The sequence below is a fragment of the Galendromus occidentalis genome, unplaced genomic scaffold, assembly GCF_000255335.2.
Source record: "Galendromus occidentalis unplaced genomic scaffold, Mocc_1.1 scf7180000077480, whole genome shotgun sequence".
NCBI classification, from domain to species: Eukaryota; Metazoa; Arthropoda; class Arachnida; order Mesostigmata; family Phytoseiidae; genus Galendromus; species Galendromus occidentalis.
Genome location: NW_003805468.1, coordinates 707,619 through 726,398, shown reverse-complemented (window position 1 = coordinate 726,398; position 18,780 = coordinate 707,619). Strand labels below are relative to the sequence as shown.

General features: G+C 50.4%; 4 protein-coding genes across 4 annotated transcripts in view; 1 reads left to right on the top strand and 3 right to left on the bottom strand.

Annotated features, from left to right (window-relative positions):
- Nucleotides 1–744: 744 nt before the first annotated feature.
- On the bottom strand, nt 745–11,214 carry Tbce (Tubulin-binding cofactor E). The gene is made up of 11 exons (XM_003745290.2): nt 11,189–11,214; nt 3,720–3,901; nt 3,367–3,594; nt 3,053–3,235; nt 2,685–2,832; nt 2,426–2,556; nt 2,100–2,316; nt 1,897–1,997; nt 1,624–1,781; nt 1,398–1,489; nt 745–1,298 (listed from the first exon to the last, which is right to left on the bottom strand). Exons 2-11 carry the CDS (start codon nt 3,893–3,895, stop codon nt 1,128–1,130), a joined length of 1,605 nt encoding a protein of 534 aa, XP_003745338.1. The 5' UTR covers nt 3,896–3,901; nt 11,189–11,214; the 3' UTR covers nt 745–1,127.
- Dhx15 (DEAH-box helicase 15) lies at nt 6,152–8,323 on the bottom strand. Its single transcript, XM_003745239.2, has one exon. The coding sequence runs from the start codon at nt 8,302–8,304 to the stop codon at nt 6,169–6,171; it is 2,136 nt and encodes a 711-aa protein (XP_003745287.2). The 5' UTR covers nt 8,305–8,323; the 3' UTR covers nt 6,152–6,168.
- Nucleotides 11,215–13,698: 2,484 nt separating the features above from the next.
- Nucleotides 13,699–14,611, top strand: LOC100898712 (protein Abitram). The gene is made up of 3 exons (XM_003745240.3): nt 13,699–13,977; nt 14,089–14,194; nt 14,347–14,611. The coding sequence occupies exons 1-3, from the start codon at nt 13,834–13,836 to the stop codon at nt 14,565–14,567; spliced, it is 471 nt and encodes a 156-aa protein (XP_003745288.1). The 5' UTR covers nt 13,699–13,833; the 3' UTR covers nt 14,568–14,611.
- Nucleotides 14,612–17,847: 3,236 nt separating this feature from the next.
- LOC100905874 (ABC transporter G family member 20) overlaps nt 17,848–18,780 on the bottom strand; it is a 3,152-nt gene continuing 2,219 nt past the window's right edge. Inside the window, exons 6-7 of the mRNA XM_029112020.1 lie at nt 18,246–18,774; nt 17,848–18,059 (exon numbers count right to left, since the gene is read on the bottom strand). Coding sequence (XP_028967853.1) covers nt 17,848–18,059; nt 18,246–18,774 — 741 coding nt within the window. The remainder of the gene's footprint in view (nt 18,060–18,245; nt 18,775–18,780) is intronic.

Sequence of the window (18,780 nt, the reverse complement as noted above, 5' to 3'; positions counted from 1 at the left end):
AAGTCCTGAAGAGCAGAAGCGAGACTTTCACAATCACCCGAGGGAGACCATCCATTCGCCTTGAACAATCCCTAGCTCAAAGAATGCGAGTTTCTCGGGTAGAGTTGTTTTATCCAAGTCGTCGGACATCCGTTGCGATTAGCAGGACGAGTTCTTGTCCTCGTCAGTATCTCCGTATAAGGACTCTCGGAGGGAATACGTACCAGAATGATCTGCGAGACCTGGTATGTGTAGCAAACGCTTAGAAAAACGAACAATAAAATCCTGGTGTAGTTCATGGTCTCACGAAGGAGTCACTTGGCACCTTTGGCCGAAGGGCTTCACTGAATCGAGTTTGCGCTGTGGGTTCTCGGGAGGCGCTGTGGCCGCCCATCCATGGTAGGATGCTTCATTATGCAATGTCGATATCTAATTTTCCAAATGCATGCCTTTGGGACTGACATTCGGCGTATTCACCTCGGAACTCATCGAAGCCGAGCTCATGCTAATGCATGGTGGAGTTTCGCGGGGGTGCCGAGGTTGTGTGTCCCCCCCCCCATGAAATCAGGATAGGTGTGTATTATCCGGCTCAGCAGACGTCGTTGTGTCTAGCCATTCATTGAGAAGGACGCGAGAAAAGGGGGTTATGTTGTAATGACATTGACCCATCCAATCCTTTTGAAAAATAATCGATCTGAGCTGTGAACAGGTGTACATAAAACGAAGGAGTTAAGACGTCAAGGAGTTTCGAGAAGGCGGGGATCGAAGTTCGAAAATGAATTTATTCATAACAATGAAGCTCGTCAACAAAAAGCGCTCCATTGGCACTGTGAAACATCGACTATTGGCAGAGCAATCTCAATGGTCCAAGACAATGAGCTGGTCGTCCATCGGGAACATTGACTCCGTGATCGACATCTGGAGCCCCTGGAATTGGATTGACAGACGATATGTGGATCCCTAGCAGGATCCCCCTCCCCCAAAGGGGAGGAGCTCTTCACGGGCCTTCCTTAGCTTACGGGAGCTCACAGAGGATCGGGACGCATCTTTACAAGCTCCTCTGACTGAGCCCACCAATCACAAGTCTATTCATTTTTTCACACCACTCTCTCTTGCAATCTATCCGATTGAGGATCACGGTGCGGCCTTCACCATCGGACAAAAATTTTGTCTCCGTCTTCTATGTCGTAGAAATTCAAGTCGCGAAGATCGTTTCCGAACTCGTACTCGGGCCGGCCTGTGTCTCCAAATCGACCATTCGTTGGGAAATATGTGAGTTGAGGCTTCCGCGCCGCTTTACGCTTGAACAAGACGTTTACCTGGAAATGGTTGACGATGCAAGGAACAAAGCCGTTGGAGACTTTCTGATCAGTTATTTCGGAGCAGTCAGGAGTTCAAGAACGCCCCGAGGATCTTACCATTCGCTTCAAGTTTCCTAAAGTCACGGTGCTTGGGATTTTTTTCGCGATCGGCTCGACAGATGGTTCGTCAACAACGACGAACTCCAGAGCTAGATAAATAAAGCGTCAGTTAGAACGGGAGCGGTGATCCAAGAGAAAATCCGTTAGGAGTTCTTTCGAAAGTTCCGGAGGTCCGAATCGGGAGGGGAGCGGGAGAGGCTCTGATTCAGACGTATCAACTCACATATCAAGCTGCTCTTGATAGTTGTCGGCGCGATATCAGCTACGGCAATCGTCGGTTCTCCGTAAATATCCAGAAGCTTCTGAAACCTGGGATGGCTTTGCAGAAACTCGCAACGATGGTTTTCTCCTTCCCGCAGTCTTTGATATTCAGGGAAATACCTGCCCAAGATAGAATCAATCATGTTAGCGGTCCAATAGAATCTGCGCTCCCGAGCTATGAATGAGCTATAACCGCGACTGTGATATGCTCGAAAGAACAGGAAATCGCCCTCACTTTCTGAGGTAGTAGAGTTCCGCTTCTTTACGCGTGTCCTTACTCACGTCCATTCGGTTTATGTTGCCCACACTTAGGCGACCGATGATGTCGTAGAACACCTGGAAATCATGATAATTCATTCACTACGGGGGTCAGCCAAACTTCGTGTTTGGAGGTCCTCGTCCACCGCTACCAGCTCCCCTTTATGATCTCGTACTCACGTCCTCGAAATTTCCGTGAGTTATCGGGTTCCCGTTGACCCGGAGAGTTCTCAGAGATGCAAGCTTCTCGAGCTCGGCCACACTCTTCCACGAGGATATTTTATTATTGGTAACTTCCAATCGTTCCAACTTCGGGAAAAGCTCAGTTTTTCCTCCAGCGCCGGTTGGGAATGAGATCTCTTCGATTTTGCACCCATTCAAATACAGCTCGCGGAGTCTGTGAATAGGAAAGATTTGCTGTAGGTGGATTGCAGAGAACGGGTCCATTTCCGCACCTTGAGCCATGAAGAAAGTACGGAGCATAGACACATATTTGACAAACTCACTTTGGGAGAGAAGCCAATTTCACGACGTCTTGCCATGACGACAGAGGATTCTCCTGAAGACTCAATGCCTCTAAATTTCCGAATATTGACTTGGGTGGAGTCGATAGCACACCGATGTTGTTTGCGCTCACCTGTGGGAGAATATCGGCTTATCATGACGCTCTAGATTCTCGATGCTTTTCGCGTCATTCAATCCAAATTTTCTCATCCGCTGAGATTCGTCCAATTCGCGACTCGAATCTGATGAAGAGGAAATCACCTCGAGCGCTTCTATATGAGGCCACATGGGAGCCAACTGTAAAATGTGCTCCCACGTCAAGCTGCTTGACTCCAGCCAGATCCGCTTCACAGATTGGAATGCTTCTTGATGCTTCGTGACAAGACTAGGGACTTGCAAATGATTTTTCCTGCGGGACGAAAGGTATTTATGAAGGGATGAACGCATAACAAACCCGATCAGAAGCGTTCGCAGAATGCTACGGACAACCAATCGGGAATCCGCCTCTATCATGTATATATTCGGAGGGATCGCAATGATGCGTATGATGAATGATGAGGATTGAGAATACGGAAGAACAGATCGTGAGCATCATCCACCTCATGTTGAGCCCTGAAGGAGAAACGTACCCGAGTTTCAACTCTGTCAGATGCGTCAGCTGTTGGGCGATCAGCGCTACGCAATCCCAGTGCGATAACAAAGTGTGCGAGAGATCCAGTTCGACGATCATGGGCGCCACCGAACATATTTCTCGACCAGCAGAGGAAACCGGCATATTCCGCAAGTTCACGATTCGAAGAAGCTCTTGACGACTGGAAGATGCAATAAGGTCAGGCCCCGCAGAAGTATGCTCCGTTTCTGATCTCACGGGGGTTCTTTTACAGTAAACATCATGGTCATGAATGAGAAGCAGGCTAAGGAGACATGCTCTACTTCTACTAACCTCTGAAGTTCGGATATCTTTTCAGGTCCGACGAATTCGATGCATTTCAGGTTGCTCTGAGTGTTGCCTACGTTACCGAGGAGCCACACATCTTTTGAGTTTTCGGAGATCTCTTTTTTCAGCTTCTCATCAGTCTCGTGGTTGAAATACTTCATCTTGATGGCTTCTCTCACTGATATTCCCAAATCGGCTTTTGTAGGTCTCACGAAAGATCCACCGGTCGCGTGTCTGAGGGGGAAAGCATAGCTCAAGATCAGACGGAGTCCCCGGAAGGATTGCGGTCTTATCTATGGGCTCTTTGCCAGTGTTCATAATAAATTACACACAAGGATTAGATAACAAGTCGCTCTCACCTTGCTTTGAAGTATTGGGTTCCGTTATAGCAGCCGTTGTGTTTCCCTCGGGTAGCATCGTCCCATTCGATCCCCAGCCACGTTCCCTGGGTTCCCTTCACCGAACCGTAGAAGCGAACTGTCCCGTAATAGCCGTCGACAGAGACCCGCGTTCCCACCGAAACCGGTGACTCCATGTTTCTCTTGAAGGAGAAGATATCATATGAATGAGGTGATCCAGAGGCTTTGTTGCTGCCATCCATGAGCGGAGGATCTTTAATTTCCCGAAGTCGGCAATTTTCGAATCGGAAGCTCTCCGGCATGCGATGAGGCGTCCCTGACACATCTGGACCGAGGCTGACAGCTCGATGGAGCACGCTCGCGTCCGACACGCATCAGGTTGAGGGAAGCAGGCGAACAGTGTAAGACTCGATTGCCCAGACTGAGATCACAGGTCCGTGATCATGAACTTCGGACTCGGATCCTTCGGTGCCAGTTGGATCGCGTGAAAGTGAAATAAAACTGCTCTTGGGCTGCCTCGCACGACAATTCCGGGTCCCCATGGATATCGCTCCGTCCCTCCGAGCTCTCCAGCTGAGACTCATGGGCTACAGCTCCGCTCCCGGCTCGCGAGCTGGAAACGGTCCGAGACGTCTTTCTACGCGGCGAACCGCCTGGTCTCTCGGTTCATACTTCATAGGTGTGGTGATCTCGATTCATACTTCAAAGGTTTGGTGCTCTCAGCTGTGCTGATCTTTGAGAGCAAAAATCCTAGAGCAACCTCGGTCGAGCACCCCGAGACTGCTTATCCGACCCGTTCGCCTACGACCGTTGATAGAATGGTGGAAATATCGTATGGATCGTTCTCATTCTGGCGTCGGCCTGTGCCTCCTGCCTCCTCCACCCGAACCCTTGTATCCGGTAGCTGGCTCCATGAGGGAAACTCGGCGCACGAAGCTTTCCCGACTGAGTGCTTCATCCGCGAGGAATATACCGCGTACCGTAAATCTTCTATTAGAAGCCCGGGCTTCTATTTTTCCCGAGTGCCTTCTCAGAGGGGCTTGTATTAGAGAGGGGCTTCTATAGGAGGGGGGCTTATAATTACTCGAACCGCAGAACCCTGACGATCGAGTAATGGAGAACTGCCGATGCTTTGAGATAGGAGAGAAATCTCGTCCATTCTTCGAGATGCACAGCTCTCCTGAGCCTTAGCCGAGCGCTACTGTGACCGCATGAGATACTAAACGAAGTTATTCGTCTGAGAAGCGACGTTTGCGTGTTTAGACACACAACAGTGTGGAACGAGAGTCTCCCGTAATCGTTGTGCACAGATTGACGTTTCGAGTCGGGTGACGTCGGTGCTCTCTCGGCTCTCCACGATGAGGGGAAAATCTTCCGGAATAGCACGGTTACGTGCGATTTCGGACGGAAGAGGGGCTACTATTAGAGAGATGGGCTTCTATTGGAGAGGGGCTTCTATATTTACGAACCTCCCCGAGGGGGGCTTGTATTGGGGAGGGGCTACTATTGGTAACAGGGCTTCTAATAGAAGATTTACGGTATTATTGTTCCACACAAATAATAAACGTCACCTTTCTATGCGACGCGAAACGTCCTTCGCTTGCGTAGTCTCTCACACATCGGAGCGGCCGGACGGTTGTTGCTCTCGTCGGTTTCAGAGCTGACCCCCGTCTTCCGTGACACCTTTCACTTTTTGACATGGATAGAGCGCTTCAAGCAATCCTCAAAGTAATTCCGAAGGTGCATCGAGCGTAATAGAGAAGACCAGATTCGTTCAACCGATCGTGGCCCTCCACCGAATCGTGGCCTTGTCGCCGCTCGGCCTGCGAACGCTTCCACGGAGGAGGGCACCCGGCCAGAGGAAGACCTTGCTCGAGAAAGTGTGAGAAAGAGAGCGAGGCGATGGCGAAAATCTACCTATTCGTCTCTCGAAGAATTATTGCTGGGCATACAAGGGTCTGCCGGTCTGAGGCTGACTGAGTTAGACCATAAGGTAGCTTATCGAATCGCCTCATGAAGTTTTCTCCGCTCAGGAATCGAGTGGTGGAGTCAGGAGGGCAGGATTCAGGAGCTGAGTTCAGGGGGCGATCGCATGTCTCGAGAGCATTCTCGGATGCCGAGTTTGATTGAGGAATCACTTCGTGTTTTTCTCGATTCTTTTTATTATGATCGCTTGCGCAGATCCCTATTTTTAACCCTTCTCGAATATTTCATGTACACGTTATACAAATGGGAAGTTCGGAGCAGTCAACTATTCTCTTCCATATCAACATGAAATCATCATTGGAATTCTCATAGATTCAGAAATCGACGTACAGATGATTCGATAGGTCGTAGCAAAGGACACTTGAAGAACAGGAAAGGAGAAGAGAGCTAATGGTGGAGAGCGAGGGCGGATATAAATACACAACGGCGTTATCAGCACGCCATTGATCGATATTGGTTTCCATTAGGCATATTTTTGCGCCTCGAGCTTCGCTGCTATCATCTCTAGCTGACGCTTAGCGTCGCACTGCGGAAAATTGCCCATGTCATAATATTGAGGCGCTAATTTGATGAGCCATTCGGGTTTGATGTCCGTGACGGTTCGGATGTAGTTTTTGGTGGTCAGTACGAACTCGTTATATACGACCCATTCTGGTTTATGATCGAGGCACGTAGAAGGATGTAGTTGCACGACTTGATTGTCTTTGATGGTCAGGTAATGACCGTTCCTCTCCAGATGGGCCACCTGCATGAAATAGCCTGAAATGAGGGTTTTCCTGATGTTCAAGTAGTAGTCCCTCGAATTGAAGTCGGTCGACTTTCGCGACAGGTTGAAGCGATCCATGATTCGGGAAAGCTGGTTCCGAACATTATCAGCACTCTTCAAGGAACGGTAGTTCACAAAATTCTCGTAACACCATTGCGGATCGTCGTGAGCCTGCTTGAAGGCATGATACACATTGAGCATGGTCAAGTGATCTCCGTCAATATGAGCGAACCTCATTTTAGCATCGTCAGCCGCTTTTTTCGCTTCGTTCGGTCTTACGAAACACTGTGGAACTGATAACATGGAGGTGATTGAGAGGATCTCGTTCGAGCAATTGAAACCGCTCGAAGAGATCAACATTTTGGCCATCTGCGGATCGAGCGGGAACTCGGCCATCACGCCGCCGATTTCAGTAAGCTCACCGGAATCGTCTAGAGCGCCCAGGTAGTTCAACATTTCTAAGGCTCTCATCAATGTTTCCGGTGCTGGAGGGTCCATGAAGTCGAAGTGAACCAGATCGTCGATCCCGAGCTTCTTAAGTTGGAGCACGACGGTTCCGAGGTTACTCCGGAGAATTTCCGGGTAAGTATTCTCCTGCATCTCCGATTTGAACGCTTTTTCCGTGTACAATCTGAAACATTTCCCGGGTTTCGTTCGACCAGCACGGCCTGCTCTCTGTTGGGCGCTGGCTTTACTGATCGCAGACACCAATAAGGACTCGACTCGGATTCGGGGGTTGTAAACTTTTTGTTTTGCGAATCCGGGATCGATCACGAAGACCACACCGTCGATGGTAAGAGATGTTTCAGCGATGTTCGTCGAAACGACGCATTTCCGACCGATGCCTCCATTCGGTTTGTTTGGCGGAGGGGGTTCGAAGATCCTCTGTTGCATATTAGGGGGAAGAGTCGAATACAGAGGAATGCATTTCAGCTCGCCAACGTCACTGCCAAGATTATCGATGTCTCTCTTTATGCGTTTACATGCCTCTTCGATCTCTTCTTGACCCGTCAAGAACAGTAGGATGTCTCCTTCAGTTTCCTCGCACATATGAATCTGAGTCACGGTCCGGATAGCAGCTTCCAAATAGTCTCGCTCGGGTTCAGGAGTGTAGAAAATTTCAACAGGGTGGGTTCTCCCCGGAATTGCCAATAGTGGAGCCGAATCGAAGTACTTCTGGAATTTCCCTGCGTCTAGAGTGGCTGACATGACGATGATCTTGATATCGGGTCGTCTCTGGACGACTTGTTTTAGCACTCCCATGAGAATATCGGTCGCAAGGGTTCGCTCGTGGGCCTCGTCGAGCATGATGCAGCCGTAAGCTTCCATCAAGGGGTCAGACATTGCCTCTCTGAGAAGCATACCATCAGTCATGTATTTAAGGAGGGTTTTGGGGCCCGAGCAGTCCTCGAAACGAATCGAGTAACCCACCTCTTGACCCAGGACCACGTCCATCTCCTCGGCTACTCGAGTAGCCACCGACATTGCGGCTACTCTTCTCGGTTGCGTGCAAGCAACTCCACGTCTCTGTTGATTCTGAGGCTTGCCAAGAACCGGCTGCCGCTTACGCATGCTCTCCACACACCACTGAGGGATCTGGGTTGTTTTACCGGAACCCGTTTCACCGACGAGTACCATGATTTGGTTCTTTTCCATGATATCGAAGAACTTCTCTCGGTGTTCCCATACCGGGAGCGTGATGCGTTTACGGAAGATCTCATAGTATTTCTTAGAGTAGGGCTGTTGATTGATCATGTTGATCCCTGTCTGAACGAAGCTCGCATCTGAAGATGACGACGAAGGTGCCGCAGACGGCCTTTTCGGTGGATTCATGTCTCCAAGATCAACACGATGTCGCTTGGACATGATATGCTCGGTCGAGCCTTAATTCGAGAACGAGAACGGGATAGTATCGAGGCGAGCACCCGTCACACGATATGCTTGCCTTCAGTGCTCCTCAGAATTCTTGCAGACCGCGTGCGAAAACGAGCCGGCTGTGGCGTCGAGGAGAAGCGATACAGCTCCTCAGCCGGATACGGAGTGTACGGATCTCTTGCCCGGAGCTCTACACTGGTGGATCCCAGACGTCAATTCGATAACGTATTTCGACGAACACCTTTGATAAACGCCACTGCTCAACGCGGAGTCGCTCACCGATGTGCGACTAAGCGCAGCATACGAACCAAAACAAATGCAATATGGTCTCGGATCCAGACGGATAACCAGGAAAGAGACGGATTTCACCACCGGCAAGGAGACCGGAGAGGTGGGGATATCCGAGGATCGGAGGTTTCCGGGACGCAGATGATCATTCGGCCAACCGGGGGAACAAAGGAGATTCGGGAGCACCTGCTCGGTCTCTCGTCGCAGGACGCATCTAGCCACGCTCATAGAGCCGGCTCCAGAGAGCGCCTCGAGCTCGAGGATCGACAATATGACGAGGAGAGTGAAATCTCGTCGACTTTCACCTGCGCTTCTCCGCCGAAGATCGGTGAAGAGACAGGGTTCCTGTAAAACTACTCGGTTGCCCTCGTACCTCAGTCATTGAGCCATCGACGAGCTATCACAGACTAGCGAACGTCTGCTCGCAGGTCATTGCTCTTCACTCCTCACCGCTCATTGTTCGAATTCCGTTTTAAGGGGTGGTCGTCGACTTCCGCGCATGTCGTTTCGAGAACGACCGAAGCAACGGTGTACTCCGCCTCGGAAATAATGCACCCCGATCGCATCAGACGAGCCATGCAGAGTGAATATCCGAGCGCATTCGAACCAAAGAGAACTACCGTAATCTCTCTAGATGCGGATTCCCGGAGAAATAATAGCTCTTCCTTCGCCTCGGGATCGGACCCGACTATTCGTCGTGAAAAAGCCGAGAAATGAATGCGTCATCTCAGCAACCAGTATCAAATATCTCATGAGCTCAAGCTGGACGATCCACGGTTGCTTCAGATATATTACTTCATTATAATCGTCCAAGGTTATGCGTGCGATGTCAGTCCCACTGAAATTATCGCAGTGAATACTTTACGACGATTTCTAAGTGGAGTTCCGGAGAGGCGATAATACGACTTGCGAGGCTCATCGATGTGAATTCCAAAGTCCCGTATGGGCGTCTTCATCAACTATGTATCAAAGTCGATATCGATTTACGCGTGGTATGCTTCTTGAGTCGGCCGGTCTCTGAGCTGTCGAGCCCTTCGATCGCAAATGCTGCTTCCCCTGTGCTCGATGGCGATTTTGTGTGCAGCGATACCTCGCAAGAGGCGGATCATCGTCGGGAAGAGATCTGCTACAATCTTTCTTTCCGCCGAGAAGGCCGTTGCCAAATCAGAGTTCTGGCTCCGGGATCTCGCTCTTCCAGGACCACAAACCAAGACAGCGGGCGTTCCCGATTAGGATTTCACTACGAGAGAGCATCGCGAGCAAGAGCCAGACTCCGTGGGAGATTCCCCACAACTTCCATGCCGTAATTGTCGGGAGTCAATGCTGCCCGGGGGATAGAATGTGTGGGCGTAGGACGGAACTAGATCCAGAGGAGAAGGTTCATCGTGGGCTTTCTCGCTTGCTCTTCGGGGAATCACTACTCAGTACATACTCCCGATCGGATTCTTATTGGAGAACGCCGCAGAGCCTCTTCGAGGACTATCTCAAAGGCTCGGCATGGAGGTCCCTTGCCCGCTAACGGATTGGGAATCGAATCCTTAGATACGCTTACATTCCCCATTCGATGAAGTTCGTTCGGTCGGGCAGGGAGAATCAGTCGAATAGAATGAGCATCATGAAGACTCTTAGGTCATATCAAGGGTCAATCCCGAAAACAGCCGAGTCGAATCGCGCCACTTTCTGGCCGTTCGAAAGCAATTATAGATTATGCGAGACCGCGCGGAATCGACAAGAAGGCGAGCCAGAGTTACGAAGGGATCGCGGAGATTCCAGGATCCTTGCAAATTAGGATTAAAATACAAAACACAGGGGGAGAGTCGATAGTCGATGCACGCGCAGTCGACAAGAAAGCGTAGCTTCCGTCCGTTACTCCCCGAGATGCGGAATCTCTGGCGTGTCCAAGAAAGTGCAAATCCTCAATTGAATATCATGATCCGGGAACTCATAACCGCAGAGGACTTCTCTTCATTTCTGACTATCCGTAAAACCCTCTTGGTTCCTGAGCGGAATCTCAACTCTGGATCGAAACCATAGTACTCAGGGCCTGCGGACCTCACAGACTTCACTTTGCGACCCTCATCAGGGGTAGGATAATTCATCGCGATGAGCATGGAGTACCGCGACGAATTCGTAATGATTCCAACGATTTTGAGCGGCATCCAGGGGAGAAATCGAAATCGTTCAGATCGCGTTTTGTTTTGCAAGTTCCGCTCCAAGGGTCCACTACGCTGGAAGTTTCTCGCGATAGACCGATGCGATGCCGAAGTTCGATTGAATGAAATTCTCATAGCGGACTCATTTCATCTCAGTCAGTTCCATCGGGCTCCAAGAGAAGGAGGACGTCCTTGACCATCATTCACGTCCGTACGTATTGCACGCATAGAAACTCGCTCCGCATTGGGGCGCAGTTTTAGGGAAGCTGGGAAGCTGTATGAAATGGAACACTTCACGTCACTCCAGACCGAGAGACAGCGGGCATTCTCAGCGGGGAACAGGTCCCCGACCAGATCCGAATGACTTGGACAGGCATGATGAGGATATTGGGAAAACTCACCGAAATCGTTCAATGATGGGAGGCCTCTCGCACACAGAATTCCTCGAAGTTTTTATAGAAAAGTGGATTTCATTCGCCTGTCGACAAGAATCTCATCCGAGGCACTCCACAATTTTCCCCAAGGGTTCTAGAACTGATTTCCTCTTGCGAACGACAGGAGAGCCTCCCTTCTGCACTGAATGAGGCTGCTCTTCCGCGAATGTCCCTCAGGAACGTCAGAGAAAGCAGAGGAGCGCAAGCTAATAATGTCTCCGAGACAGGACTCCCCCGTTCATGAGCGCTTGCAGACCAATGTGTTCATCGGGCGATGATGATGATGATCCTTGCTTCGAATTGACTGAATTGAGAATCGCGCCGTTCTTCTCCCACGGAATCCAACAGACGGAGCGAATTCCAGCAAAGAGGCGGCAGACGGCTCCAGTTAAGCTGCATGAGGGACAAGATGTCAGCAACTCGAGATCCCGAGCCAGCAATTATGGCTCCCATCCCTCTCACGAACATTACGGAGTCGTTGATGTTCGGGAGAGTGCCGCCTCGAAAACTTCCTTCGGTCGCGAGTCGCGACTCGCGATGCTCGATAAGGATCGACGCGATTCCTTATCTATCGAATGCCCGCTGTCCCGAGAAGCATAGGTCGCATGACATGTACGTCGTGGGAATCCGTAGCACGTGGTGAGAGCTCATCTGCGACGGACGGAGCAAATCCTTCAACGACTAACTTTGATAGGAATCACGGAATCACCCTTTGCTTCTCAAGATTCACCTCGATGGCTCCCATTCGCTTATTATTCTGAAGAATTGGCTGCTTTAGTCCTCAGCTATCACCAAATAAAAATCTTGGTTCTGTCTCCGTCAGAGCCAATCCTAACCGCAAGCGGGCGTCTAAACGGAGGAATACGCAACGTGATCATTTCTATGTGGTAATCTCGAGTGATATACGGAAGACTTCGGATATATGGCCCATCCGGACCCGGACCTAATACTGGCCAATCTTCGCGGATCAGACTGAGTGAGAACTTTCTTGGACTGAATAGAGAATCTCGTCTCGATCCTTTAAGATGCGTCAGTTCGCTCCCTGGATTCGTGTGTAGAGCCATCCTCACGTTTCTACTCTGCCTGAAGTAGGCTGCTCTCGGGTCTGTATCGGAATCGGGGCGGCGAGAAGGGGATCGGCTTCATCGTGAAGGGGTAATCCTTCGTAAGTCCAGTAAGTTATTTCCTCGAGACGGCGAAGCGGAGGAACTGCGAAGTCCAGATCTCGTTGACTCGAGGCAGAGGATGCATGACGGCTATCTTGCACTTCGCTCGTCCATGACTTCTGGCGTGACAACGAAGACGTTCTTCACTCGCTCGTACTCGGCAGCGCTCTCGAAACGCTCCTCCTGTGTTCGCGTGACGTAGACAAGTGACAAGGTAGTCGGGGAACACAACGACTTCTCTGAGAATATTTTCTCTAAAATGAGTCCGTCCCTGTTGTGCTCGATCGTTCATCCCGAGTTTGGTCAAGAGGGAGTTCTGTCGTGATATTCTCTAGAATTCTAGAAATGGAGGCTGGAGTGCTCGAGCGCTACTCGCAAGGGCTAATCACGGACTGAGGGTTGCTTGCAGGTCCATATTATGTGCTCTGCTAAATCCGCATCACGGGCAGGGGATCCAAAGCTCAAGCCGAGCATCCATCCCTACGGTAGAAAAACTCGGCCTTCTCCCACAGACTGCGTGGCATTCGATTTCAGAGAATCCGGCTCCTTTCACGACGAACCCGGGCCTCCTATCCTATCAATTCGTTTTTCGTCGCATCGCTGTGGGACAGGAAAAAGTCTGCAGATCGATTTCGGGAGAGAATCTCATTGCTGGTGTGTGATCTTGAGCCGAAGAGCGCGCGGAGGGAATCAAAGCTCTGCGCGATGAACTTCCGGGAGCAGCAAGTCTTCGAAAGAAAGTCAGCTGATCTCGCATCAAAACTCACAACACAGACCTCGCCGCTTTTTGGGAATCGATCGGATTCAAAGATTGGATTTCAGGTCACGACTTGCCGTGTGACTCAAGCAGCCCCGTGCGCTCTGACCCCGGACGAAAGAGAGAGGTTGCGCGAACTCGGAAACGCAAGATACATGTACTCAAATCGCCTTTCGTGCCATCAGCTGTTCTGTGAGAGAATTCGCTTCCTCAAGAAAGCTTCCCCCCCTCCCGATTACGAAACCGGAGAGTGACAACTGCAGATCGAGATGAGGGAAGATTCGGTAGAATCGATGCTGCCGGTGGTAAGTTCGACTTCATGTATTGTCGGGAAGAGTCAGACTCCTTGTTTGATGTGCGGCCTCCCTCCGCCTTCTCGATGTCTCTCCATGGTCCCTTCCTCAAATCCTTTCTATTCACAATCACCTCCAAAGAAATAAGGGAATGAGAACGGCGATGAGATCGGAAACTCGTCCATGGTGTCTGAGTAGAAAGTGGTGACTCATTTTTTCTTCTTTCTCCATCACCAGGAGCCGAATAAGGACAAGGAGATGGACGAGCCGCTCCTTGTAAGCAAAAATGATTCGCATGACTGGGATAGATTAGCTCTGGTAAAACGTGTGCACAACTTACCCTCAGCTATAGAACGGTATTTTGCGCCACGATTCTACGTGGACCCATCAGAGCAGATGGATGATCTCATGATTTTAATTCACTCGAATCGCGTCGCTGTCGTCTCTTTGGCGCCATCACATACGATCGTGAGGGAGCGTTTGAGGGTTGATCGAGTTGACTTCAGAATCAACGAATCCCTGAATCGTCTCGAGAATAAGGTCAGGTTGAGTTTCCTTCGATCCTTGTTGCATGCCTCACTCAATTACGGATTCTCGCTGTACGGCAGCATCGTGCCGTGCCCACATTTTTTTCTGACATCTCCTCTGTAGGTGAGCGGCAAATGGAAAAAAGGTGGTCAACGAGTCAAAAAAGACAGTTCCCTGTGCTATATCCATGCGGAGAACAGGATCTTCACCGTGAGAGCATGCGTCCCCGGTGAGTGAGAGAACGACACGCTCGCACAAGCGATCGCCATGCCTTGTACTTCGTACTGAGCGCCGTTGGGCTTTCAATCCATCGGGCGATGGATCTATAATTAATAATAATGTTAATAATAATAATTAATAATATGATTGTTCTCTCCCCAGGGGCCTTGGTTGAAGTGAACGCTCGACTATGCGACGAACCATCTCTCTTGAACAGCAATCCTTTCGACTTGGCGCATATCGGTGTTGTTCTGCCTCCCTTCCATCTGGAGACCGAGTTGAGGAATACCATGTTCAGTCACCCTGATGCTTACATTGAGTTACGAAAAGATCTTATAAGACCCGAATTCCTCAGAGAACCGCAGATGGGTCCTAAACCGTGAAAGGAGCTTGGTCTGCTTTTCAATATACCTACTCAGAGTTTGTTATAAAACGAGGCTGGATTAGCAATCTTTTTTCTTGGAAGAACCCATAACCGGAGTTTATATGAGCAACAGACTTCAGAGGAGTCTTTGAAACTATGTGTCAACCATAGTAATGATTGCAAACGAGCAAAAATCATAATGTGCTCAATAGATCTTGACCATGTTCAAGGAGACCTTCCTGGGATTTCCCCACCCTCGGCTACTCTGGGCATACGATTTTCTCGAGTATGTGTTTTGCCTTCTCGGGAAGGAGCCAGCTCCCCTTGGAGAATCTCGGGGCGAATTCGAGCAGCCATCGAGGCTCGATGGCGGTGAGTTTCCCGATATATACCTCGGGGCCCTCGATGAGCTGTTCATATAGAACCCATTCAGGCTGCCTGCCAAGGGAGGTCGAGCGAGGAAGCTTCACAATCCTATTACTTTTTTTTTATCCTATTACTCTTTGTACAACGATTCTGTTCGTCGTGCCCTCGATAAGCGACATGCATGGAGCCTCCAGCCACCAAAGCCTTCCGAGTACCCATGGAAATATTCTTCGAAGCTTTTTCCGCTAAGGCTTTTCTGCGAATGGAGCGATCCTTGCTTCTTGAGAGCTGCTGTCGAATGTAATCTGCTCGGGAGAGGAGATCGAAGCTCAATGAGTTGTCCCGACACCATTGCTCAGGATATTCAGCTTGACTGAAAGCTTCGTAGACATTCAAGAAAGTCGAGCTTCTTCAGTTCCGTGAATCAACAAGGGGAGACTTCGTCATGACTCATGACCATGAGTCTCAGTTCGGGTCGACGCTTGGCTATCCGTTTCAGCAGACCTATGAGGATGTCGGAGGCGAGAGTTCTCTCGTGGACCTCATCCAACACTACGCAGCTGTAGACCTCGAGCGTTGGCTCGACCATCGCTCCCCGGAGGAGCATGCCCTCAGTGGAGTATTTGAGAGATGTTTCAGGTCCGGAACGGTCTTCGAACCGTCTGGCGAAACCAACTCCGCGACCCATCGCGCCGTCGGCGTCGTCTCCTCCAGCGGCTCGAGAAGCGGCTGCTACTACTTTCCCTCTCTTCGTCAGGGTGCAAGCGACTTTCGGACGGATAACGTTTTTCGGTGCGTTGGATTCGGGAGGACGCTGTCGAATTTCTTCCAGGCACCATCGAGGGATCCTTATTGTTTTTTACAGCCGTCAACGATGACCAATTGCTTGCTCCCGAAAGCCGGGAGGAATTCATTCCGTAAGTCCGAGGCACTGTCCCGCTGCGTTGGGCTGTTCCGCTGCTCTTGGCCGTGCTCCCGTTGTCTTCGTGGGTGGCCATCGCCGGAGTTGGGTTAAGAGATGTGCGAACACGCCCAGATTTGATCGCAGGGAAGCCGCACCTTAAGATGAGCACAATTCTCCAGATTTTGAGATTCCTACGGGATCGACTTCTCCACGGATTCGTTAGGCTCCGTCCTGACAAGTTCTCGTCGGCGATAAGTGGGAGCAAGTCTCTGGGGGACGTTCCCGTACCTCAGAAGTCCGATGATACGGCAGGGGCAGTGAATTCCAAAATTCCAACTCGCTGCTATTGTGAGCGCAGAAAGCTGTCTGATGCTCTATAGCAATGGCTCCCAAACTTTTTCTTCCACGGAATCCCTAGGTGTTCCGACGGGGTTCCGTTAGGGTTCCGCAGGTAGACTTTGGGGTTCCGCGGAACCCAGTTTGGGAAACACTGCTTGGGAAACACTGCTCTATAGTTCGCGCCGGCGCAAATTATATTGCTTCCGGCCTCGAGTGCGGCGAGGGTAACAACGCAACGTCGGCAGGGCTCCGAACGAAAAACGAAATGTGATCGGAGTAGTTGGGTAACGGAATGGAATGACGTCGAAATCGAAGTCGCTCCAAGCTTAGAACAATTTTCCGGACAGTATCGGTAATATGATTGCAGGAAACGTCACAGGGAGGGGTTTTAGATGACACTGAAACTCTTCCGCGCAGAGGATCTATCCGCGTCGTGGTTCCGAGTTGCGAGAGGCTTTCGATTTCGCGTGAGGCTGGATAGCGAGTGGAGGCCAAACGCATCATTTCGCTCTTCTTAGCTCACTGAAACTAGAAGGATTATTTGTCCCCACGAGCTGAGGTGACGACGAGTCGGATAACGATGTCCCTTCTTTCTTGGAATCGTGATGCGTCACGCGTCGAATAACGTCATTATTTCGGTTTTGACATTGCGAAAACGATCAAAAGCCATCGATGACGGAATACGCCGGCGATTACGGAATAGGACTAATCCTGCCGTGGACTAGCAGCGGCTTAGCTTCGGGGCCCTTCGAATCTTCCACGCGAGCCGCGATCAGGACTCTTTTCCGCGGGAAGCTCAGGAATTGCCGGATAGATCGAGGGCCCTCACTAGATTTTTCGTATCGCGCGCTGAACTCCTAATGAATTCGAGTTCAAGATGGGAGCCCGGATTGATGTCTAGGCGAGCGGAGCTCCCTGGAGAGATTCCTCGAGAAGTGGGAGCTGCCAGATGGCACGAAAGCATTCTGCCTCTCGATTTGATACATATCTACAATGTCTAGGTTCAATGTCCGGGAAGCGGGACGGGACAATCTACTTCCGAATGCACACCGACTATCAACTCTATCAGGGAACGACGTCTCCTCTCTTCGAAGAATCACAAATCGAGTATTCATCTCGATTCGGCCCGGGATCATTTCTCAATTTTACGCTCGAGGTTGTTCTCGGCGTCGCTTTTTCCCTCGGGTTTCGCGCCGAGAACTTCAAATATTGGCTCTCGGTGCAGGGGCAGGACCTCAAGTTTGCCACTCACTCCTCGAGAATGTCAAGTGGAATTACGTACTTTGCTCCGGATCTCGGACCGGAAATTGTTAAAAGAAGATTTACTCCACTATCGAATGAGCACCCTATACCTCGGAGGCTTCCACATACGTCCTCATCCGATAGGACGGACGGGACCTGCCCCCTTGGAAATTATGATCCATATCATCCATGTACGGATGTATGATGTGGATAAACAGGATTCCATGGAAAGGAATACCAGCCGAGGGAGGAAGGAAGGTGCTGTGCTACATCGGGCGCCGAGCCGCATTCCCTTCCCTCTTCTTCCCCCGATTAATCAGCAGCAAGGCAGCGAGTAATGAGTGAGTACATTTAATTGACATTATTGCGAGTCATCTTGGATATATATTATTCAATTCAATAAACATCACATGACTAGACTTCCGAAGGTCACGAGTCACGACTCTGTTCACTTTCGGGCTTTGGACGCGATAGTGGCGAAGAGCAGGAAGAAAATCGACCAACCAATGGATACACCGAAGCCTAGCCAAACTTCGTTTCTATCTACGCCCCAACCGCGGTACATGATACAGCGCAGCGCTTCGGTGGGGATAGTTTGGGGGAGTCCGTAGGCGACGTAGCGGACGACGCTTGGCATCGCTTGTACTGGCCAGATTATTCCTGCAATTCAAGTGTACGATAGGAGATACCTGGCAAGAATTCGAGTCGAAAACACTAGGCAGGAAGGGAAAAGAGTGCGGAGGACCGAGTGCGGAACATTCATGATATATACATAGATACTTTCCGGGAACGCCCCTCGATGAACGAGTGTGGAGAAACCGGGTAATTGGAGACTCTGTCACGTACCGCTCAAGAGCAGATTCGGGTAGAAGGAACCGAGCGACAACATCATCGCAGATTGCTCTTCGCTGCAGATAGACGAGATGACAAGCCCATACGTCATTCCAGTTAGGCCTTGAGTGAAAGTCAGGAAGACGACGGTGATGAATGAGCCCTCGAGTGGAATCCCGAATATTGCGAAAATGAAGAAGAGCAGCGATGCCACCTGGACGCACATGACGCAGAATTGGGATATGACGTGAGACCCAATGACTTCAAAGGGTTTCACGCCGGCCACCCAGCAACGTTCCATGGTACCTTCGCGGCTCTCCATGATGATCGAAATGGACGTTAGAGCTACGGCCATGATATAGGTAATCGAGAGAATGATTCCGGGTGCCATGAATTCGGTGAAACTTGGTTTCCCATTGCCGTAGACGGGATCTTTGACCCGGACCGGAAGCTGAGCCAGAGCAACGTTCTTGTTCATATCTCGGAGGAGCTCCTCACAGAATGTCTGAAAATATTCGATAACGTAAGCAATGAGGCACATAGAATAAAA

What these genes read in the sequence shown, in the direction of transcription:
- Tbce (XM_003745290.2), bottom strand. Translation starts at nt 3,895, where the DNA reads ATGGAGTCACCGGTTTCGGTGGGAACGCGGGTCTCTGTCGACGGCTAT. An exon ending in CTCACGGAAATTTCGAGGAC is followed by an intron (nt 1,998 to 2,099) that starts GTGAGTACGAGA and finishes CATGATTTCCAG; the next exon opens with GTGTTCTACGACATCATCGG. An exon ending in TAGGAAACTTGAAGCGAATG is followed by an intron (nt 1,299 to 1,397) that starts GTAAGATCCTCG and finishes AACCATTTCCAG; the next exon opens with GTAAACGTCTTGTTCAAGCG.
- Dhx15 (XM_003745239.2), bottom strand. Translation starts at nt 8,304, where the DNA reads ATGAATCCACCGAAAAGGCCGTCTGCGGCACCTTCGTCGTCATCTTCA.
- LOC100898712 (XM_003745240.3), top strand. Translation starts at nt 13,834, where the DNA reads ATGGATGATCTCATGATTTTAATTCACTCGAATCGCGTCGCTGTCGTC. An exon ending in TGAATCGTCTCGAGAATAAG is followed by an intron (nt 13,978 to 14,088) that starts GTCAGGTTGAGT and finishes TCTCCTCTGTAG; the next exon opens with GTGAGCGGCAAATGGAAAAA. An exon ending in CGTGAGAGCATGCGTCCCCG is followed by an intron (nt 14,195 to 14,346) that starts GTGAGTGAGAGA and finishes TTCTCTCCCCAG; the next exon opens with GGGCCTTGGTTGAAGTGAAC.